The 25306-nt window shown below is 37.2% G+C and overlaps 1 protein-coding gene across 4 annotated transcripts in view; it reads right to left on the bottom strand.

Moving 5' to 3' along the window:
• Positions 1-25306, bottom strand: part of SPATA6 (spermatogenesis associated 6) — a 56153-nt gene that overhangs the window by 9019 nt on the left and 21828 nt on the right. For 2 of the 4 annotated variants that reach the window (XM_028142214.2, XM_028142213.2), the window contains exons 6-10: positions 18787-18867; positions 13806-14099; positions 9396-9483; positions 6382-6422; positions 3617-3804 (exon numbers count right to left, since the gene is read on the bottom strand). In XM_028142214.2, coding sequence (XP_027998015.1) covers positions 3617-3804; positions 6382-6422; positions 9396-9483; positions 13806-14099; positions 18787-18867 — 692 coding nt within the window. The remainder of the gene's footprint in view (positions 1-3616; positions 3805-6381; positions 6423-9395; positions 9484-13805; positions 14100-18786; positions 18868-25306) is intronic. The other 2 variants (XM_008139337.3, XM_008139335.3) reach the window with 1 other exon arrangement.

Genomic DNA, 25306 nt, shown 5'->3' with positions numbered 1-25306 from the left:
TTTCTTCTTTCAACCAAGGATAAGAGGCAGATATAAACTCAGGTTAATTCTCAGCTATAGTATTAAGCACTCACAATATGTTCAACAGACTTAATAATAAACTTTGACATGCTTTTGTAGTAACATACCCATATATCTGACCATTCTAACAATTTCCATACTTAATTCTTTAAAGCTTTGTCTCTACATAAAGAATATAAATTTTCATGTTAGAACAATAATTCAATGTAGAGTGCATTTAAAATTGGTTCTTATTTTCTAGTAATTGAATCATACTCAAACTATGTGGAAGAAATTCCTTTCTACATACAGAATAAAACATTTTATGAAATGAAACAAAATATTTACAATAGATTAAAATGTTGTTTATAATCCAATCATGTTCTTACTCCTTCAGAACACAGGGGAACATTTCAAATATTGAGTCATCATGTTATACATCTGAAAGCAATATAATGTTGTATGTCAGTTATACCTCAATAAACAAATAAATAAAAAATACAGGGGAACATAAAAATTGAATGATCCCATCCCAATACAGATGGTATCATTTGTCTAGTCTCCACTATGATGTAAGCGTATTTTTGAAAAAGTAAATATTGAAAAATAAGTTAGAAAAATATGTCTTTTATTAGAGTCTGAATGTTGGAATTAAAAATGTTGAAGAAGAAATAAAGCAACCATTCCTCTTTCTTATATCCCTGACCAAACTTAAAACTGGCATTAGTATAATTAAGCTGTATAAGTAACAATGAAAATTTCTAGATCTGATTATAGTGTATGTGCATAAAATGCCATTGATAATTCCTTTATAAAGGAATGAGTACTAAAATGTTAATGGGTTGCTTGAAACTTTGCCTTTTTATCTCCCAGTTTGTTCTTAAAGTTACAATTTTATATGTTTACTCAGAGTATAGAATATTAAGCAAGATAAATGATTTACATAACCTGTTGTAAAGAATATAAGCAACAATGGATGATCAACTATATCTAAATTTTAATCTCCTGCACTTTAAAAAGGAAGTGTTACTGCATCCCTGCAAATATCCTGGCAGACCTTACTTGCTACATATGTTTGCATCCTGAAAATCTGAGATCCATATGTAGCTCCAACAGGACCCCATGGTACCTTCAAAGATACCATGAGAGGATCCACTAGTCTGTGCTGTGGTATAAGAAATGATTGTCTAACAACATTTTACTCCACTTACAAAAATCAAAACCGTAAGCATGATTTAAAAGAAAATCAGTTCCTTTTAAATTAGATTTATTAGTATTTCGCAGTCTGGTTTTAGTAATAATTCTACATCCTAATACAAAAGCTGCCATAATATTAACATTTACACTTTGAGGGAAAACTGCTTCTGAACTGTAACACATCAAATTAAAACCATTTTATGGTGTGAAACTCTACTTGGAGGTGTTTTTAAAATGCGCTTAAAGCAAAAAAAAAAACCTTTCACAATAAATAAAAAATTAATTTGCTTAGAGTCACTGATAACAGTTTTAAACGTCTGTTTATTCATATACATGATTAAGGAGTCAGTATTTTACAGCAATTTTAGAGAAAACTTAATTAATTTTAATGGCTATTTACCCAGACAAATTCCTATAGCTGTATGTTTTGTCATACTCCCCATTTTTTTCTGGGATATATATAACCTACATTTATAGCAGTTTAAATTCCAATGGATTGTATAAACATCCATAAATATACTGCTGAGTGACCTGAAAAGCCAGACCAGAAATGCTTCATATTTAAAGATGTGGTACTGAGTGCACTAAAGAATAAAATGATTTTTTTCCTAGTAATATGCCATAAAGTTATTTTATTCTCCTTTATAGACTAAATCTATATATTTTTTAGAAAATACACTCAAAGCACAGGTGTATCACCTCAATGAAAGTCCACCCCCCCCAAATTTTATTGTTTTAGATAAATTCAAAACTAACCTCAACCTTCCTCAAGTCATAATTAAGTAATCTATACTAATAAAAGAGAAAAATGCTAATTGACCGTACCTTCGCTATGCCCGCAGCCAATCAGAGCGAGTATGCAAATTAACCCAACAAATATGGCAGTTAATTTGCATACGCTGAGGGAGGGAGGAGTGAAGACTGAAGACAGCATAGAAAGAAGAGGGAGGGAAAGCAGAAAGCAAGGTGGCTGCCAGAGGGAAACTGCAGGCAGGGTGGGCGGCGGTGGCGGCAGCAGCCACTTGCAGGAATCTTCCTGCAATGGGCTCCTAGTGTTTAATATTAGAATCACTCATTTCCTTCTAGAACTTATCCACATCTATCCAGCATCCAGTGACAGCATTTCAGAAGCAGTGATATATGAACAAGCAAAGATGCTGCATGCTGACCTGAAAGACACCCCTGGAACAAGTGCTGAAAGTGCTTTGTTTAAGGCTAGTGGGGGGTGGTTTGATAAATTTAAGAAAAGAGGTACTTATTTATAGATTAAACATTGCATTAGGAATGAATTGTATCTAAGAAAAGTTAAAAGAGGGAATCATTTGTGGGTCTGGAACGGATTAATTCAATTTACATTATTTCTAATGGGAAAACTGATTTGATTTTTGAGCAAATAGCTTCTCGAACAGCCTTCTGGAACTAATTAAGTTTGGGAACTGAAGTTCCACTATACTAAGGGTTGGGTGGGTTGTTGTTTTTTAATTTGTGACAGCTATTGTTTTCTATGTTACTATTTGTGAGAGAGGCAAACAATTCCCAACTTGGATTCAACAACAATAATAATAAAAAAACAGATGAAGAGAAATTATTTCTTTTACATTCAAATTATAACTAGCAGCTAACTTTGATTGCAAAGGTGTTTTTTCAGAGGAAGAGCTAGAATTTTTACAAGATTAAGATTCTCTTGGGGAGTTGGAGGGAGTTTATTTGAGGAAACTAGTTACCATATACCAGCAATATATACATCATTATTATCACCAAAAGAAAAATATAATCTATGCTATTTTTATACATATTTAGATACATATGAATCTACTAAAAGCAAACTATCACATACTCTATTTTTCACTTTTATGAACTACCAGTAGCCCTGCACATGAATCCTTGTGCCAGTAGGTCCGCTGCCGCCCTCCTGTAGCTCTCCGCCAGGTGCCCCACCCTCCTGTAGCTCCCCCCACCTCCCCCTCAGAGCTTGCTGCCCTGCCCCCTCCTGTAGCTCCCCACCTCCTGCTTGCTTGCTGCCCTGCCCCATCCTATAGCTTTCTGCCACCCGCTTGTAGTTTGCTGCCCCACCCTCCTGCAGATCCGTGATCCAATCGTCACACGGTTGGTCGTTACGCCTCAGGGTGTAATGGATAATTAGCATATTCCTCTCTTATTAATAGGATAGTATTTAATTAGGATTAAAGTCATCCTAATTACTAAACTCACTAATAATAAACTCACTGCAAGAGCACTGGGTTGGGGAGGAGTATCTAACACTATTACAATATACAATATGTTCTAAACAAAAACAATTCAAGGCTCTGAAAATCAAATTATACTTTTACAAATAATCACTTCACATACATTATTGCTACCTTCTCTTCTAGTGATGATTATTCAAAAAAGTAGTTCAGAAATAGAGACTAAGCATTACCTTTCCCTGAGAGAAGCTCGATTTAACACAGGGCTTGGAGGATGCTTCAGCATTGTTGAGGGTGCTGAATGTACAAGTAAGGTCCTTGCTGAATGCCGGGGCTTGCTACATGACCTTGGGCTCAAATACTCATCACACCTTTCCAAAGACTCATCGTAGTCTATGCCATGGGGTGTCCTGATCACCTGCTTAAAAAAGTATATATTTATACACAGAATATATATAGTAACATGATACACACACACACACACACACACACACACACACACACACATCCTTTGTAAAAGTTAAGATGCCACTGCTATATTTAAAGGTAAATTTCAGAATATAGCAATCATTCTTATTGTAAGAAACAACATTAACTGCGTCTGGATTGTTCATTCCACATGTCTAAAATTTATAAAATCTTATCACTATAAGGGCTTTTGAGGAAGGGTGAGGTACAGGTAGGGATATATATATATATATATATATATAGGCCTGGGGCATGAAAATTCATGTACTGGAAGGGGTGTCCCTCAGCCCAGCCTGCCCCCTCTCACAATCCAGGAGCCCTCAGAAGCAGGAGGCGACCCAGCAATCAGGGGAAGATGGCACCCCCATCACACTTCTGCTGCTGCCACTGCTGTCAGCACAAGCCTCAGCTGGCCCTGGTTACCTGAGCCTCAAGTGGCCCTGGGCAGATGGGCAGCCACCATCTGAGGCTTTCCTGCACCTCAGGCCAGCCCTGGGCAGATGGACAGCCGACATACAAGGTTTGCCTGTGCCTCAGGCTGGCCCTGGGAGGTTGGGGGTTTGAGGGTGGATCTGGCCGTACCATGTGCCTTCCGTCCCCCTGGCTGGGCTGAAAGGACTGTGGAACTCCGGCGGGGCTAAGGGGACTGGGCACCACCATTTTTTGTGATGGTGTGATGGTCAATTTGCATATTCCCTCTTTATTAGGTAAGGTATACATATATATATGTAACAAAAGACAAATACAAATAAATAGTAGCCTAGTTTAAGCTATGAGGCCAAACAGAACAGAATTCTAACCCTAATACTCATTCATTGCTTCATTTGTTCTGGGAGACACAAATGAATGAACCAGGATAGACAAATTCATAAATTCTTGTCCAAGTAGTAACATTTACATTCAAATAGAGAAATAGATTTAAAAACACACACATGAAAACAAATAGATAAACATATACAGTATGTCAGAGGATGACAAATACCATGGGAAGAAAATATAGCAGGAAAGGAGATAAGAACTCCTGATTGTTGCTATGGGAGGGGTAGGTAGGGAAGGAGCTGTTAGTTTCAAGCAGGAGAGTAAATGGGGACTGCATACAGAAGAGAATGTCTTAGTAAAGACCTAACGAGTAAAGGCCTGAAGACATTAGTGAAGACCACAAGATGTCCTTGGGACGTCTGTGAGAAGAACACTCAAGAAAGAGAGAAAAATAAGTGCAAAGATCCTGAGGGTTGGTAGGTGGGGGCATGCCTGATATAGTAGAAATAGCAAAAAAGATGGCAGGGCTGGACAAAGCAGTATGAGGTGAGTTCAGAAATATAGATTTTAAGGATTTAGGCTTCTATTCTGAGCAGGAAAAATGCCTTTTTTTTCTTTTTTTAAATTTAATAAGATCCCGTTGGCCACTCTGTTAAAAACAGTAAATAGAGGGGCCAAAGGCAATGACAGGGAATTCAGCTAGAAAACTATCAATACAAAATAAAGGAAAGGATGCTGACTTGGCCCAGAGGGATAGCAATGGAGGTGGAAAGTGATCAGATGCAGAGAGCATTTTGAAGAGAAAGCCAACAGGATTTGCTAATGGACTGGATGTCAAAGATAGCACCAAAGGTTTTGGCCTATTCAACTAGAAGAGTTGAGTTTGTATGAATTAGTTATAACATTCCAACTGGAAGGGTAGAAGAGTGAGATATTAAGAGATTGGTTTTGGACATGTTTACTATCACATATCTATTAATCTAATAACCAGCTAACATATTAGAGTGACGTTCAGCAGAAGAGTCCAGGATAAAGTTATAAATAGTATTTAAAGATATGACACTAGGTGATATCACCAAGGAAGTGAGAGTAAATCGAAGAAAACATCTGAAGACCGAGCTTTGGGAATACTCCATTACTGAGAGGCTGGGAAGATGAAAAGGAAACAGACAAAAGAGTGACCAGAAAAGAAGGGGAGAAAATAGGAGAATGTGTTGTTGTGGAAGTCAATTAAAGAATGTATTTCAAGGAAGGGAAGTAACTGGGTCAAATATTACTGATATGCCAAGTTAGAAAAGACTGGGAATGAACCTTCGGATTTAGCAACAGGAAGGTCATCATTGATATTAATAAGCATAGCTTTGAAGAAGTGATGTAAGTGATAATCTGGAGTTGAGTTCAAAAGTGAATGAGAGGAGGAATTACATTTATTAACACAGTTAACTTCTAGTCACTGCACTAAGTGTTGGGACTACAACAGCAGTTTACATTCTAGCAGTATTATTTACTAAATATTTGACCTTAAAAAAGGCCAGTTTGACCTTTAAGAAAGCTACCTAATCTGTCACATGCATTTCCTCATTTGTAAAATAGGGTTAATAATAGCTAATTTATTGATTTTTCCATAGTTTGTTTAGTAAAGTATCTTGCAGTATGCCATTCATGATATGACAATTATTGTTAGTGCATTTTTTGACTAAGATAATCTCCGACTTATGCTTTACCTGAAAGCAAGGCTAATTATCATCATTCTGTAATTTATACCACATACCTTATAATCCTTGGGTCGGTAGCCGCTATGATGAAAATGATCTGAAAAAAGATGTACAAATGAAACTATAAATATTTCATATCAAAAATAAGAAAAGTTGGTGTCATCTTGGCTTTCTGCTACTATCTATCTCTCTGTTTCTATGATTAGGAGGCATAAAGGCATTGTATGATAGAAAGAATGGCCTTATAAACAAGACATCAGAGAGCTGGCTCTCGCACATGTTCACGTGTGATCTTTCTCTCCATTTCTTCCTCCATGCACACAGGAAGAGTAGTCATGTGAGCACACAGTGAGATGGCAGCTTCCCACAAGCCTAGAGAAGAGATCTCAGAAAGAAACCTATCTTGCCAGCACTTTGAACTTAAGACTTTCCAGCCTCCAGAACTGTGATAAAATAAATGTCTGTTGCTTAAGCCCCTGTCCATGGTATTTTGTTAGGGCAGTTTAAGCAGACTAATACAGTACAGAAGACTATTATTTCTACTCTACATTTCATGAGGCTGACTGCCTGTGTAGCTAAAAGTAATAGAACTGAGGTCTTGGATTAGTCCAGTTGCTACTTCCACAAATATAAGAATAATAGATTTCTTTATTATAAAACAAGAGCACACAGAATAAAAGTGACTTCGTCTCAAAAATGACACCAGATTGTGGATTCATTAACCAAATGGATGTAATATATAATCAATTTAATCAAATATCAAGTAGTGACTAACAGTGCAGGTTAAAATAAACATGTGGCAGTCATCAAAACATTTCCTTAGCAACTATCTAAAATAGAAATGAAAACCCACTTTGTATAAAGTCATTGTTCACACTGGGAGCAGTCTGATAAGTGAGAGCCTCTGCATCCATCCTCTCTCCATACTTGACCTTCACCCAACAGGTGTAGATGTGACTCAGTCCTAAAGGACCAATCCTGGCTTTAAGCAGGAAGGACTTAGAGCTTTAATGTAAAACTCAGAAACTCTGTAACAGTTCATTGTTCCTATCAAAATTATCAATGTCAAATACAAAGTCTCAGGAACTGATCTATGTGAAAGAAAACTAAAGAGACATGGCACCTGAGGACTATATAGGATGTGGCATTTCTATTGCTATAAGGATATTATTGAGACAAATAGCAAAATCTGATTTAGGTTCATAGGTTAGTTGTTGTTCTTACATCACTGTTAATTTCCTTCTCTGAGAATTGCACCACAGAACTTAATATCTGTTTTGGTCTCCTCAGGCTGCCATAACAAAACATCATAGAGTGGGTGGCTCACACAACAGACATTTCTTTCTCATAGTTCTGGAGGCTGCAGGTCTGAGATCCAGGTGTCAGCACAGTCAGGTTCTGGTAAGTGTTCTTGTTTTGGCTCAAAGATGGCTGCCTTATAGCTGTGTCTTCACATGGCAGAGACGAAGAGCAAGATCTTTGGTGTCTCTTGTTATAGGGCACTAATGCTAACAAGAGGGCCCCACCCTTATAACCTCATCTAAACTTCATTACCTCCCAAAGGCTCCGTGTCCAAATACCATGACAATGAGGTTAGAGCTTCAACATACAAATTTTGAAGGGACACCATTCATTCATTCCATAGTGATGTCCTTGTCAAAATTTTATACACAGGCGTGCGTGCGTGCCCGCGCATGTGCGCGTGCACACACAAAGACAGGAGGAAAAAGAGATAAAGAGAGGGAGAGATAAAAGCAAATATTAATGTGTGTGGATTCTGAAAGGTATATTATTAGTCTTTGTACTCCAACTTTTCTTTAAGTCTGAAATTTGGCAAATATGTAACTGTCAAAAAAAATCAGACACTTAAGTGCTTTCCAAAAACATCTTCCAAATAAACATCTATATTGAAATTATTTTTTTTATTTTCTTGTTCTTAAAGCTTATTTTTCCATACCCATAAATTTCTTCTAAGAGGAGAAACAGATTATAACATCTGTTCCCAATTTCATATAATCTGACATTATAGGTATAAAAGACTTATTACCACATATATCTCCCTGTTAGTGCTAAAAACTAAAGCAAAATAAACGAGCACAAACTCTGAATGTTCTCAGAGAAGAATGTTTCATTTTCCCACTTAATAAAAAGAGATTATACACTGCAGTTTAGAAAGAGAAAGAGCTAGAGCTCACTACATGTCATGATTATATTTTGTTCACTCATTTTTCTTTCTCTATGCTTTTGTCGGTATGTAGTAAATTAACTTAAGGGCTGCTGGTGAATGCTTGTTGAGCTGACTAGACAATGTCTATAGGTATTAACACTTAAATATCCCTAATTATTCAATACCATTTAACCTTCATAAAAATCATTTTCATACTGAACTTAATACTTATCTAACCATTCAGACTAGGACTAAAGTTATATATTCTTATAGACTAAGCCTAAAGAATGTTATCTTTTCAGAAACATAAATAATAAGTATTATTTATATATTATAATGAGAGCTGATATTTATAAGTCCAGTGTGCTAGGGCAGTTTACATGGCAACATTTACCATGTTATATTTGTTCTTTATTAACTAAACTGATTATCAAAGTAGTTAAGAATTTATTAAAGAACTTCCACTTTGTAAATAAGTGGTAGAACAAATATTCAAATATATGTGTAAATGTCTGTCTAAAACCTATAACTAACTCTTTTTACTATGGTATTCCCCAAGGTTAGTAATATATGTTAAGGTGAGAAAAGAGTTCCATAGTCAAATAAATTTAGAAATTGTTGAGCAAAACAAAATCAAGTTATTGTTTTTTACTAGAAGGATCAGTCTTTAATATGTTAATACATATTTTGTATCTCAAAGAGGGAGATGGTTTATAGCAAGACAGAAATTCTATTAATTTTAGAGTGTACCTATATGGGTGTCCCACAAGTTATAAAAAATAGCACTATGCCATATCATCCAACAATACAGCAAAGATTTTTTTTTTGTTAACTGATGTCAAGTGTAAGACTTGACTGTAGCCAAGGCAATAAAGCAATGAAGAGAGAGAACCAGTAGCTTACCATTGTGCATCCTGGACCATCCATCCCTTTCACAGTCTCTGCTAGAAGACCCAAATAAAGTATCAGCCCTGGGACTTGGGGGATCGACCTAGAAGAAGGAATTCAATGTAAAAAAACATACCAAAAAACAAAACTACACCAGCTTAAATCTTCTTTCAGTCTTATGACACCAGAAAATCAACTAAAGTACATAGACCACAGCCCTAGCCAGTTTGGCTCAGTAAATAGAGCCTCGGCCTGCAGACTGAAGGGTCCCGGGTTCGATTCCAGTCAAGGGCACATGCCCAGGTTGTGAGCTTAATCCCCAGGGGACATGCAGGAGGCAGCCAATTAATGATTCTCTCTCATCATTGATGTTTCTCTCTCCCTCTCCCTTTCTCTCTGAAATCAATAAAAACATATTTAAAAAAATAAATAAATAAATAAATAAATAAAGTACATAGACCACATATCTTCAGGTTAATGTGGCAGTGACTGTATGGTTCAGCATGTTTCAAAGTCAGAGCATAGTTGAGTATTTTGTTGTTCATTTGTAAACTAAACTGATATTAAATTCCAGAAATTTTTAATTATATATTTGAGCCTATTTAGAAATGAAGATATACATTTGAAATATATTCATTACCCCATTGCCTAGTTTGCTTTCCATTACCAAGTTTAAAAAACAGGAATCTACTTTGCCACATTTATAAAACAAGTTTAATCATTTGCTACTTATCTCCTTAGCATATAGATTTTGAATTCAGTGTCTTTACTTGGCTGTGTTCAGAGCCCAGCATGCTGAGTGCTTTATAGCTTACAGATGTGAAATCACATTTTCTAACCAAAAATAAAAAAAGTCAGTGATATAAATCTGTGTAAAAAAAGACAGCTCTATTCAAGAATATTAAAGACTTTGAATTAAAGTTTTCAAAAAACAATACCAAAAGTGTGAGAAGGCAACCCATAGGAGAAAATATTTGCAAATTATCTGATATATTAATATGTAGGCATTAATATGCAGAATATATAAACTTCTACAACTTAATTTAAAAACTCAATTAAAAGTGGGCAAAGGACTTAGACATTTCTCCAAAAAATATATAAATGAACAATAAGCATATGAAAAAAATGTTCAACAGCACTAATCGTTAGGGGAACGCAAATTCAAACCACAATGAGATAATACTTCATACCCATTAGGATTACTATTAGAAAAAAACAAACATATACACACACACAAATAAAGCAAAAAAAACAACAACACAGAAAATAATAAGCGTTTATGATAATGAGGGGAAATTAACCCTTTGCACTCGCTTGCTTTTTTCTCGATTCCTGCTACCGATGCTAACCGTGTCGAGTCACACTTGACATCCGAGTGCAAAAGGTTAAAACCCATTTGCATTTTTGGTGAGAATATAAATTGGTGCAGCTACTATAGAAAATAGTATGGAGGTACTTAAAAATTTTCAAAATAAAACTGTAATATGATCCAGCAATTCCACTTCTGAGTATCTACCCAAACGATATGAAAGCATGGAATTGAATAAATATCATGACACTATGTTCACAGCAGTATTATTCACAACAGCCACTTATATGAAACACACAAAGTAGTAAAATTCATAAAAGACTGAAAGCAGAAATGGTAATTGTCAGAGGCTAAATGGAAAAGGGGAGTGGGGAGTCATTGTCTAATGGGTACAGAGTTTCAATTTAGCAAGATGAAAAAAATTCTGGAGACAGATGGTGGTGATAGTTATCTAATAATATAAATGTAGTTAATGCCACTACACTGTACACTTAAAAATGGTTAAAATATCCCTGCCAGCATGGCTCAGTGGTTGAAAGTCGACCTATGAACCAGGAGGTCACGGTTCTATTCCCCGTCAGGGAATATGCCTGGGTTGTGGGCTTGATCCCAGTGTGGGGTGTGCTGGAGGCAGCCAATCAATGAATCTCTCTCTCATAATTGATGTTTCTCTCTCTCTCTCTTCTTCTCCCTTCCTCTCTGAAATCAATTAAAATGTATTTTTTAAATGGTTAAAATAGTACATTATTTATTGTTTATATTTTAGCACAATTTTTAAAACTTAAATGAGGATCAAAAGACAAGCCACAGAATAAGAAAAAAAATTACAAATCATATCTGAGAAGGTCCTAGAATCCTAAATATATAAAGGAAACTTACAACTGAACAACAAAAAGACAAACAACCTACTAGAAAATGGGCAGAAACCTGAATAGAAAGTTCTCCAAAGAAAATACACAATTGGCTAACAAGCACATGAAAAGATGCTTAACATCATTAGTCTTTAGGAAAATGCAAATCTAAAGCATAATGACATACCAAACCCCTAGGATAGTTCTAATAAAAAGAAAACAAAACGGAAAATAACAAGTGTTGTTAAGAATGTGTCTAAATTGGAACTCTCATACATTGCTGGTGAGAATGTAAAACCACTGTAGAAAACAGTTGGACAATTCTTCAACAAGTTAAACATAGAATTACCTAATGGCCCAGCAATTTCACTCCTGGGTATTAAAGCAATTAGGAATTAAAACAGGCATTCAAACAAAAGCATCTGTACAAATGTTCATAAAATCACTGCTCACACAACCAAAAGGCAAAAAAAACAACAACACCCAAAGGCCAATCAACAGATGATAAACAAAATTTGTTATGTATTCATACAATGGGTTATTATTCAGCCATAAAAAGAATCAAGTACTGATACATGCTAAAACATGGATGAAAACTCAGTAACATTGTTCTAAATTAAAAAGCCAGGCACAAAATGCCAATATTGTATGATTTTACTTATATGAAATGGCAGGATAGGAAAAGCCAGATAGGTAAAAGACAGATTAGTGGTGGCAAGGGACTGGAGAAAGGGAGGAGTGGCAAGTGAATGTTTAATGAGTACAGGGTTTTAGTTTAGGATAATGAAGTTCTGGAACTAGACAGTTGTGTCAGCTGCAGAACAATATGAATTTACTTAATGCCACTACATTATATGCTTTAAAATGACTGAAATGGTAAATCTGCATGTGTTTTACCACAATAGAAAAACAAATTTACTCTGCATAAATAAAATCCTATCTTGATAAATGAAAAAGAAAAAAAATGCTATTTAACTCTTTTAAAATGGTGTGCCAGTCTATTTAGGGGCATACTAATGATTTCTTGAAACTGCTCCGTATTCTTTAGGCTATATTTCATACAATGTATGTAAAATTAGAATGTCTTTCTTAGAAGTGTTAACATTTTGCATATGCATGTAACAAATTAAAATTTGGTTTGGTTATCAATTTGTTAAGTGCTTTTAAAATCATTAATGACTATGGGGGTGGGGGGGAGAGACATGTCTCTATTTATAAATACAACTGGAAGAATCCAATTTCCTATACAATAAGGCAAGCAATTTTCTAACTATATGCATTTCTTTCTCTTCATTAGAAAGCTGAGGAAAATCACTTTAATAAAAATGTCAAGGTTTATACAAGCCATATTAGAATTATTCTATCTTGAACACTGATGTGAAAAGCAACAATATAATAAACATTTTAAGAACAGTTATTTCCCTAAACAACTTTTATGTGGCTAACCCCCAAAATATTCCTGGTTGTCTTTGTGCATAGCCACCTAGTATGTCCTTTCTTTTCAATTTAATTTACAATTGAGGGCAGATATAAAATTAAAAGAATGCTGAACTACCATCAAACAAGCAAGTAAACATTATCTGGATATTGTTGATACACACCACCACAAAAAAAAAAATCTTATCAGAACTTACAAATTCTACAGAAATAAGACTAATGTAATCACAGTAATATAAACTTAAACCATATGAAAAGCAGGTTTCTGTATAGAAAGATTAGAACTATGCTACCCTTAAGTTAATGCTCTTCACTTTCAAAGGCCTTCCCATCGCTGTCAAATAACGATTTGCTTTAAAGATCCATTCATTATATAAGGTTTACACAGGAAACATGATTTTAAGGAAAACTTACTTTCCATTATTTTTTAAAAAGCTGGGGAAAAATGGGGGGATGTCTTCCTTTTCATAAAGACAACTAAGACCCCTTTTTAAAACTCTGCTCTGCCATTTTAGTACTAACATCAATTACATCTAAGTTCAATCATTACAGTTATTATGCTGTACACAGTATACGAAGAAAGGAAATAGGTACTTAGAGGATTTAATATGACATTCATAGTGGAGCTTGATCTTTGTCAGGTTTAAAAACTGACAAAAGAATGTTCTTTTATTCCCAGTTAATTTTCCATTTTAGATTGCTAGGCTAACAATTCAGGAAAGAAAATTATTAACATAGGCTAGAAGTTGAAATAAGTCTTAGAATAATATTTTTGTGAAAGGACAGACTAGTTCAGTTTCAGATGGAAATGTTTAAGAGAACACATACATGTCTAATCACAAATGGAGGTTTATCTGTTTCTTTTTTGAATTCATAGGGTCCCAGATTTAAATGGGCCAGCCGCCGCCTGGTGTCTTCAGATAGCTCACACATGCGTCTTTTTGTGTAGGGAGATGGAGAGTGTGATTTTGAAGAAATCGTAGGCTGTTCGTAGTTTTTTGCATTTACACAATATTTACTTCTCTCAGGTGACTTGGATTTTTTCTTTTGAGATCTTGATGTTCTGGTTGGCAGTCTGCCGTGTGGTTTTTCAACTGGAGCCGTATGGTAAATATATTTATCCTAAACATAAAAAATAAAAATGAACTTGGGTAGAAGAAAGATAGATAAATGTGAATAGATATATATTTTTTAAATAAATTTATAGCAGTATAATCTATCAAAGCCAATTAGATCAGTCTTTCCTATTTGTGCATATCCTAAGGGAAGTCAAACCCAAATTCTCCTAGAAAACTCTTTGTCTAGAAGTCAATAAAGTATACTATATGAACCTTCCTTCTAAGTCTAACAAATACTTTATGAAAATGAAAACCCAATATTTAATCATTTGAAAAATCTAGGAAACTAAGTCAGAAAAATTATTTTTCAGAACACTAAAAAAAATTAATGCTAGCATGATTTATTGTTTATAATTAAGCATTCAAGTAATTAGATATGTAATTTAAGAGGGTTTACATTAATGTTACAAATACACATGTCTAATTGATTATGACATCTTTATTGAGAAAACTATTAAAATAAGTTTTATTCATAGTGCTATGATTATAAATATATAGAAGTATAAATGTGAAAATCTGAAGAACAGGTTTTCATGAAATGTATTACTTGAATTATATAAGGTGATTAAGGTTTTAAGATCTCCACCAAACTATAAATTTATAATTCAACTAGAGGCCTGGTGCACAACATTCATTCATGGGGTGGGGGAGGGAGGGGGAAGTGGGAGGGGGTCCTAGGATTGGAGGGGGGCCCTCAGCCTGGCCTGTGCCCTTTAGCAGTCACATTCTTAGCACAGCGCTGCTGCGCTCACCAGCTGTCAGCCTGGCTTGTGGCTGAGCGGCGCTCTCCCTGTGGGAGCACACTGACCACCAGGGGACAGCTCCTGTGCTAAGTACCTTCCCCCTGGTGGTCAGTGCGTATCATAGCGACAAGTCTTTCAGCTGTTCGGTCAATTTGCATATTACCCTTTTATTATATAGGATGATGACAGATAACCATACCAACTTAATTCTAGTTCCACATTTGTTATAAAAGTAAAAATGTATAAAAGATATGTAATAAACTTGAATGATTAGCATTCTATCTTCTAAAAAAATAGTTATCAGTCTAAATTTATTTAAAATGTGATTCTAAATTTTTTGCATTATTAAGATAACATTTTAGTCTCTGCCTTATAAATGCATTAAAAGATGGGTTATAAGTAAATAAGACCTCTTCACTCATTTTCTAGAATTATGAGCTTTCCAATATTAGAAAAAATGGGCAGTTGATAATCTTTAATGTCCTCCTAACTTTAATCACTTTAGAAAACCATCAATCCTACCCCAATTTCTACTTTCTTAATTCCCTTCCCTATTTGCTAAAGGTATCTATTCTAAGAAAATAAAAATGTGAAATAAAAGGGAGAAAAATAAAATATTTTTTAAAAGTAGATAAACAGGAAAAAAAATATTTTCCTAATTGGAAAAATAAGTCCATGAGTTTCATACAAACCAACAGCAACAGATTAATTCTTCATCATCTTTGGCTCTTGGCCCTTCTCCCACCTTGTTCAGTGACTTCAACAAGTAATTCAGAATTTTTCTACCTTATCCCATTTCATCTACCTCTATGACATCACACTGACTCACAAAGGCAGGGATGGCAGTACATGAAAGGAACTCCAAGGTTTAATAAAATGTTCAAGCAGTGAATTTTTCTAAGACCTTGGACTGAGGCTTTCTGTTTCTCACCTTTAATTATCTTCTAGTACTTTGTCTTAGATTTCATCATTATGTAGATCCATTGCATCCCAAACTCTGAAATCCCTTGCTCACCAAAACTTTTTCCTCAACCTACTTCTTTTATTCTCCCTGAATCTGTTACTGGCTCTCTCAACCCTTCAGTTCCTAGACCTCGTTCCCCGAGACCTTCCTACATTTTTAGTGTCTTTAACCTCCAGACCCAAATGAGCCCATGATCATCCACTTTAGCAAGCTGTAAAGTTCCTACTTATCCACCTCTGATTATACCAAAGCTAAAGTAATTAACCCCACCTTCTCTTTTCATTTTTTTAATGTTAAGTACAACTAGAAGAAGTTATAAATAGTAATATATCTACTATAGATACCTGCTGTCTCACTCCTTAATGCATCCTATTAATGCCAATAAAACTCAAAGTGCTGTTTATTCTGCTGACATAATTAATGGCTTGCTCCTTTGGCCAACAGCATAAAAGCACATGAGACACAGAGATAGACTTGAAAAATACTTGCTGTCTTTTACTCCTAAGAACCTTCCTGCCACTATGGTAGAGCCAAACTGAGCTGAGTTAGCCTTCAACATGATGAGCGTCTGTGGCCATTGCCCCAGTTGAAATACAGCCAATTGCCAGAAATGTAAAGTCCCTTCCTGGACCAAAAAGGCAGCCAACTGAGAAAGATGTGAATGAAGCCATTCCAGATCATTCAGCCCTAGCCTAGGCAGTCCAGACCAAAAGAATCACCACCCAATTCACGGAACTGTGAGAAACATTTTGTTTTAAGCCACTAAGTCAGTGTGGCTTTTTACATAGCAAAAGCTACTTGACATAGCAGATTAACAAACATATTAATAAAGCTTCTATTGATATTTAACTAATAATGAATTCTACTTTGCAGTAGGTAAAAAGAATAAGTAGAAAACTAGTTTTATTCCAGAAAATCACAATAATATGCTTACTTTTTTTTCCCCAGTAAATCTAATTGGTGACAAAACATCCAATTTGAAAATGTGCCAAAAGAAATAAAGATCATTATAAGCATTGTAAACCTTAATAATCTCAATGATTTTATGGACACCTCCCCTAACAATAAAAGTGGTTTGTCTTATTCTTATATTTGAATCCAAAAATGATGCTTTAAAGCTGTTAAAATTTTAATTATAACTAATATTCACTTTTTTAAAAAGTTGATTATATTTTCAAATAAGATTACAATTCTGGCTGTTAACATTCATAATTTTAATGTAAATGTATATACTCTTTGGGCCTACCACACAATGTTTTCCATTTTATATTTCATCTATTATCTTCTGATCTCTCCCAATTATCTTTAAAATAACCTAGTAACAGCCACAGAATTCATTCATTAAATATTATGTGCCAGACAAGTCTCCAATTTAATATTTAAAATAGCCTTATGAAAAACCTGAACCCAGATCTGTCTGACACCAAAGTTTATTCTCTTCCATCTCTGTTTAATAAAGAACAAATGACAAATATTGAAATAGCATGTTAAAACAAGTCTTCCCAAATGTTTACAAGGAAAATGAAGTCCAATGAAGTACTAATGGGGAGACTCTGGAGACAGTTTTACATTTCGAAAGGACTCTTCCACCAAGCTGTACTCTTAGAACATATGTACTTTTCTGTGTATATGCTATACTCCAGACAGAAAAAGACTTCTTTAACCACCCTCTAAATAGGCATATCATCTTAATGTGGAGAGAAAAATGATGTCTGAGTCCATGTAAGACATTTCTAACAATTTACAACTTCTAACAAGTGTGCAGTGTGTATATCAAAAACAAGTCAAAAACATATCTCTACATTCAGTAAGTATAAACTGCTAGAACTCTAACAGCTGTGTTTCAGCTTGCATTTAAAAAAGACAAATAACTACAGACAAATTCTGATGTATTAAATATCTTGCTAAATAAGATACGAACCCTTTGATAATTTTATAACTATGTTTTACCTTTCTTAGCTTAAGTCAGAGTTATCATCTCCAGCAAATCTACTCTAAAACTGATAATGCAGTAAATTAAGACTCCACTCTTTCCATTGTAGGCCCCGTCCTGGCCTGCGTGGGCCCTCAGGGCTTATATGCCACTGGCTCTTCATCACAGGCTGGTCATTGTTACCTGGTCATAATGCATCCACACAGTAGTGATGCCTAGGCATTAAGAGATAACCTTTGGACAAGGTAGCAAGACGATCCTGGTGATTCAAGGAGTTAGACCAGAATGTAGTATTAGAGCCGGATATCTCAGTTCACTAAAGGCAGTTTTCAAAAATATAGAAGGTGCTTAGGCTGGAGTGTCTAAGGTTCACTTGATCTGACAGTAACAGTAACCTTGACAAACTGAGGAATAGTCCCTTAAGGAATTAGAGACATTCAAGAAAACATAACTCACTAAACACCAATATCCCAGCCTGAGACCTCAGTCATATTTGCTAAAAAGGTATCCTTGGAACTTTCTGCAGTAACTTGTAGCCTCTGTAAGATTTATAGAAGCTTCCAACCTAGTTCTCGGGGGATATCTTGATCTCAACATCTTTCTGACAGCCTCATATCTTGGCATTAAAGAAAGGCCCATACACTTTAAAAAAAAAAAATAACATCCTGGCACCATCAATCATGCGTAGCAGTCCTTTCACTCTCACATTTAGCCAAAGAACATATGTAACATATATGCATAACCCATGGACACAGATGACAATGTGGTGATGGTGAGAGGGAAGGGGTGGCAGGGGCTGGGTGGAGTTGGGCAAAGTAGGGGAGGAGAAATGGGGACATCTATAATAATGTCAACAATAAAAATAAAGTTTAAAAATGTTTAAAAAAAGATGTAACCAAACTGCTAAAACCTATGATAATTATTTTACCTAAACTAAAGATGGACCAAAAAAAGTGAAAACAGCTGCAGTAAATTAATAATAATACTACTTGCCAAATGCCCATAAATATGAACAAATAAATTAAACCATTAAATACTTTAAATGACTAACCTGAGTGCGGCACTTCCTTGAACTTATCAGACATTCAGTAATCACTGAGGTTGTAGAAAATTCCAGCTTTGGAGCAATTCCCTGAGGGGGAAAAGAAGCATTTTTAGACATTTCACTGTTTTGTTGTTGTTGTTAATCCTGACCTGAGGATATTTTTCCATTGATTTTTAGAGAGAGTGGGAGGGAGGGAGAAAGATAGAGAGAAAGAAACATTGATGTCAGAGAGACATATCCATTGGTTGCCTCCTGTACATCCCTTGACCAGGGCCGGGGATCGAGCCTGCAACCTATGTAAGTGCCCTTGACTAGAATCGAACCTGAGACCCTTCAGTCCAGGCTGATACTCTATCCACAGCCAAAATGGCTAGGGACTTCCTATTGAAGATAAAGACAACATAATAATGCTAAATGTTAGCTGGAAACAGTTTCTCTGTTTGTGATTCACTTACAAATTGATTATATTACTTTTATGAAATAAATGATACACTTTTTTATTTTTAAGTATTTTCCTGTCAAATTTCTTTAAAGATTTTAAAACTATGATGCAATATTAAAGTCATAGATACATGAAAATACTTAATGGATTTCAGCTCTGCTCTTTTTATTTTTACAACTAAAAACATATCTAACTACATAATCAAGAAATACTTTGGATAGTCTCTTCATGTTAAAAAAAAATCATAGCTCCTGGATATGCAGTTGTCAAAAATAAGAAGAGGAATCTGTACCGATTCCTCCAATATTTTTTCCCCATAATGTAGCTTACATTCAGATCTATTCACTTTTTTGAGATAAGCGAAGACAAACAGTGAAATTCAAAGGAACAGTCACAAAGCACCTGAGAAAATATTTGGAAGCAAGCAAGTTATGCCTTCACCAAAACATTCAAAGATATTTTCTGTTCTCAGTGCAGCTTCTCTCTAATAAAGATAGAAGGCAGAAATCGAGCAAAGGTGCCTGCATTTGTCCTCTACAAACCCAGCCTTTGACCTACAAGTTTAAAGTTTCAAACATCACACATGCTACAGAAAAACAAATCTGACTTGCTTAAAAATTAAGCGAACGATTGTTTTTCTGCAAACATATCTACTATTAATAATATCCATTATGTTTCTTTGGTATCTATTACTGATAACATATTGCTTAGCACTTTAAAACATCAGTAAGCACTTACTGCCTCACACAGTTTCTATGGGGCAGGAAGCTGTAAGATGCTGAACTGAGTGGTTCTGGCTCAAAATCTCTCATGAGACTGCGATCAAGATGTCACTTGGGCTGCAGTTACCTGAAGGCTTTACTGGGACTGAAGGGTTTGCATCTAGAGGGGCTTATTCACAGCTTTGGCTGAAGGCCTCAGTTCTTCTCTAACGTTTAGCAAGGACTCAGCTCCACATCAAATAAACCTCTCCATAGGGCTGCCTGAGTGTCCTCAGTTCTCCCAAGACAGTGATCCAAGAGCAAAGCAAGGAGGAAGTCACGATCCTTCTGTGATGTGGTCTCAGAAGTATAACACTCATGCTTCTGCCATGTTCTATTTGTTAGATTCACTAAGTACAGCGCACAAATAAAGGAGTTAGGCTAACTTTTCAATAGAGGAGTACCAAAAATATGTGGACATGTTTTAAAACCACTATAATCTACCCTCTTACCACAAAGTACTTGCATTCCTGTGTAAACTAAATCGAGAGAGAGAGAGAGAGAGAGAGAGAGAGAGAGAGAGAGAGAGAGAAACAAGTCCCAAATCCATAGGGCAGGCTGGCAAGTTGTAAACTCAGGCTAAAGCTGATACCACAAGCCAACCAGCAGGCTGGGAGCTCAGGCAGTGTTTCTCTATTACTGTCTTGAGGCAGGACTCCGTATTCTTCGGGAAACCTCAGTTTTTGCTCTTCAGGCATTCAGTTAATTGGATGAGGTTCACCTACATTATCAAGAGCAATCTCCTATACTTAACACATTGCGGACCAGTAGTTTTATTGCTAGCTTTACCCAGTGGCCAGATAAGTTTCTATTGAATGAGTACAAAAAACATTTTACATAAATGTTAAAGGCACACTTTAAAATTAAATACCCATTGCATTTTGAAGTTATTTATTACATGTTCTTACAAGCTAATATCTTTTTAAAATATGATACTTTGTAAAACACTGTGTAATATGAAATGGAACTAAACAAAGTTGGCAAATTCTTGTGATCCATCCACAAAGTTTTAAAATAAACTGATTGGAAATATTAATAACATCTACAAATATCCTCACAGTAATACTTAGACTACTGTTTGACCAAACAACAGGGTGCCATAACCTAATCAAGTTGATATATAAAATTATCACACCGTCTCAAATGTCACTCTATGAAGTCTATAAATAAGATGCAATTCATTCATTCAATTCAATCAAGAGGCATTTAAGTTCCTACTCCAGGCAAAGTATTGTGCTAGGAGTTGCTCACAGAACTCAGAATAACAGTTTGCTGTTACCATATAAAGGATACAGATGAACACCTAGATCAGTGGTCGGCAAACTGCGGCTCGTGAGCCACATGCGGCTCTTTGGCCCCTTGAGTTTTTAGCAAAGGCCAGCTTAGGAGTACCCTAATTAAGTTAATAACAATGTACCTACCTATATAGTTTAAGTTTAAAAAATTTGGTTCTCAAAGGAAATTTCAATCGTTGTACTGTTGATATTTGGCTCTGTTGACTAATGTGTTTACCAACCACTGACCTAGATGGAAGTTATTTGCAGGGCAGAGTATGTGGGGATACAGATCTCCCATGCCATCGCTGGGCACATCACTCTTCCTGATCCTCTCTCCACATGTTCACCAACCTGGAAGATCTCTGAACCCAGGCCTTTTGGGTATATATGGAGCCTCATTACATTGACACGATTGACTAAATCATTGGCCATTGGTAACTGAACTCAATCTCCAGCCCCTCTACCCACCCTAGAAGTCTAGGGTAGGGCTGAAAGTTCCAACCCTCTTCCTTAGGTTACCTAGGGGCTTTCTAGAAATTACCTAAGCTCAGCCAGTGTGGCTCAGTGATTGTGTTGACATATGAAGCAGAAGGTCACGGGTTCAATTCCCTGTCAGGGCACATGTCCAGGGTTGCGGGCTTGATCCCAAGTAGGATGTGCAGGAGACAGCCAATCAATGATTCTCTCATCATCATTGATGTTTCTATCTTTCTCATCCCTCTCCCTTTCTCTCTCTGAAATCAATAAAAAAATATCACCTAATTAACAATGATCTAATGACTTAGAAATTCTAAGGGTTTTAGGAGCTCTGTACCAGAAAGGGGATGAAGACTAAATATTTATTTATTACAAATCACAATATCACAGTCTCACTGTCCCAAATTAATTCTGACCCCTGCAGGAAAAAAGCTGATTTTACTGCCCAGCCGCAGGTTTGGTAAAGCCACAATTCTCACTGGCCACATAGGGTGTGGGAGCAGTCCCAGGCAAGAAGGCCACATACTCCCGCCATTTTTACCCAAAGCTTTAGCAGTTATTCAATCATAAACACTCTTATTTTATTTTTTCCATCACCTTTTATCCTCTCTATGCCCTCTTCTCTCTCTGCACCCCCTGCCCCCCACCACCATCATCACCACACCAAGCATAAATACTCTTGATCTGTTTTGTCTTAATTACCTTGCCAGTAAGCTTCCAATGTCCTTAAACTGCTGTTTGTGACAATTTTGTCCAGTTTTATATTTATTAATTGGCCAACCTCTCTCTTCATACCACCATTAACCAGAAGGCCCACATTATATATTGCCTTAGCAATGCAATATCTTCTGAATATATGTAAAAATAATTCAAATTAAATTAAGAAAGATAACTGTTAATGGTCCACACTCTTATGTTTATATTGCCAGTTCGGTGTAATACAGCACTTTAAATTATTTTTAAAAGATCATAATTTAAAATCAGGTACTTTTTCATTGCAAGTTTCTTGACAGTTGCTGAAACACTCTTGAAGATTTTCCTAGTATAGAAGGTCTAATGGATTCTGAAAATATCCCAAAGGAAGTATATTTCCATAGATTTGCTAGTTAGTCAACATTTATACTTTCAGCAAGCTGAAGTTGCTATTTCCTAGGATAGAGCTATCATAAACTCACCCCTATAGGAGAAATTACTTAATTCACCATATTGACTCATATATTACCTCACTCTCCTTTCTCAGATTACTCTAGTATATTATAAAGTTAGTAAAAAAATCCAAATTATTTCAAGCTAGTTAACTTTTGCTTTTTTCTTCTTTGAAACAGCAGGGGCTCTTCTCAGTTTCTCTAAAAGAAAGACATTTTCAGGGATGAAAATATTTTGAAATCATCCAACGAAAGCTGAAGGAAGTTGGAAGGATGGGGAGTCTGTTGTCATAATGCAGCTTATAAATATAAATATACTAGCGGTGCACGAAATTCATGCATGGGGGGGAGTGGAAAGTGTGTCCCTCAGCCCGGCCTGTAACCTCTCCAATCTGGGACCCCTCAGGGTATAACTGGCAGTCGGACATCCCTCTCACAATCCAGAACTGCTGGCTCCTAACCACTCACCTGCCTGCCTGATTGCCCCTAACTTCTTCTGCCTGCCAGCCTGATTGTCCCTAACTGCTCCCCTGCTGGCTTGATTGCCCCTAACCACTTCTGCCTCAGCCCCACATCCGGGACCCAGGATTCCCTCCTCCAGCTGACCACAGGCACCTAGGATCCGGGCTTCCCTCCCTCTGGTCAGCCATAGGCGCCCAGGCCGGCTGCAGCCACAGGGGATGGTGGGCAGGTGGCTTCGCCTGGGCTGCAGCTGCAAGTGCTGGCGCCTGGGACTGCGGGGTGGGTGGCTTCTCCATCTCCCGGGTCAAAGCCAGCCGCAGGTACTGGTACCTGGGACTGGGGTGGGTGGCTTTTCTGTCTACCAGGCTGTAGCCAGCCGCAGGTGCTGGCGCTTGGACCGCAGGCAGGCGGCTTTTCTGTCTTCCCTGGGATGCAGTGTGGGTGACTTCTCCAGCTGGCTATGGCCTGGGATCACGGGGCAGGCAGCTTCTTCGTCTCCTGGGCTGCAGCCAGCCTCAGATGCTGGGGCCTGGTTTCTCTGTATCCCCCAGGATGTGGGGCAGGCGGACGTGAGGCTTCTGCTGTTGGTTGTGGCCTGGGATCATGGGGCAGGTGGCTTTTTTGTCTTCCAGGCTGCAGCCAGCCTCAGGCACTGGGGCCTGGTTTCTCTGTCACCCCTAGGACATGGGGCAGGCGGACGTGAGGGTTCTGTTGCTATCTGCAGCCTGGGATCACGGGGTAGGTGGCTTCTTCGTCTCCCAGGCTGTAGCCAGCCTCAGGCGCTAGCACCCGACTTCTTGGATCCCCACAGGCCTGGAGCGGTGGTGGTGGTGGGGGGCTGCTGCCATATTTTCAGGTTAATTTGCATATTCACTTTGATTGGCTGGTAGCGTAGCGGAATGATGGTGATTTGCATGTTTCTCTTTTATTAGTGTAGATATTTCCATTACATGAACATAGTAATTAATCTATCAAAATTCCTTCTAATGAGCATTTCAATTTTTCACTATTATAAACAGTGGATTAATGAACATTCCTAAGAAGACTCTCAGTATACCAGTGAAAATATATATCTCTAACATATATATTTAGAACATCATAGGCTATGAGAATCTTTTCCTTTACTAGATAATTCTGAATTGTGATTGTTCCCATTTATGTGGCATAGCAGCATTAGTTTCCTTTTTTCACACTTTTGATATTGTGAGATTTATTAAAATTTACCATTTTATGGCTATACAAATGAAGTCACATGGTTATTTTAATTAGGATTTCCTTAAATGTTAATGAAATTGAGCATCTTTCCAAATGTTTATTGGTCATTCTTTTAAGGGGACAAAAGAGAGAAGAGAGACAGAGAGACAGAGAGACAGACAGGAATGGGTGGAGGAGGGGTAAAAAAAGGAGAGAAATCCTATATAATAAAGAGGTAATATACAAATTGACCATCACTCCAACACATAAGATGGCTGCCCCCATGTGGTTAAATATGGCCACCCCCACATGTGGACACAAGATGGCCACCACAAGATAGCCAGCAGGGGAGGGAAGTTGTGGGTGATCAGGCCAGCAGGGAAGGGCAGTTGGGAGGGACCAGGCCTGCAGGGGAGGGTAGTTAGGGGTGACCAGGCCTGGAGGGGAGGGCAGTTGGGGGTGAACAGGCCTACAGGGGAGGGCAGTTGGGGGGGGACCAGGCCTGCAGGGGAGGGCAGTTGGGGGGGACCAGGCCTGTAGGGGAGGGCAGTTGGGGAGGCCAGGCCTGCAGGGGAGGGCAGTTGGGGGGGACCAGGCCTGCAGGGGAGGGCAGTTGGAGGGACCAGGCCTTCAGGGGAGGGCAGTTGGAGGGACCAGGCCTGCAGGAGAGGGCAGTTGGGGGGGACCAGGCCTGCAAGGGAGGGCAGTTAGGGTGATCAGGCCTGCAGGGGAGGGCAGTTGGGGAGGCCAGGTCTGCAGGGGAGGACA

This window comes from Eptesicus fuscus, chromosome 9, assembly GCF_027574615.1.
Source record: "Eptesicus fuscus isolate TK198812 chromosome 9, DD_ASM_mEF_20220401, whole genome shotgun sequence".
Classification (NCBI taxonomy): domain Eukaryota; kingdom Metazoa; phylum Chordata; class Mammalia; order Chiroptera; family Vespertilionidae; genus Eptesicus; species Eptesicus fuscus.
The sequence above is the reverse complement of the archived record's forward strand: the minus strand, read 5'-3'. Positions and strand labels throughout refer to the sequence as shown.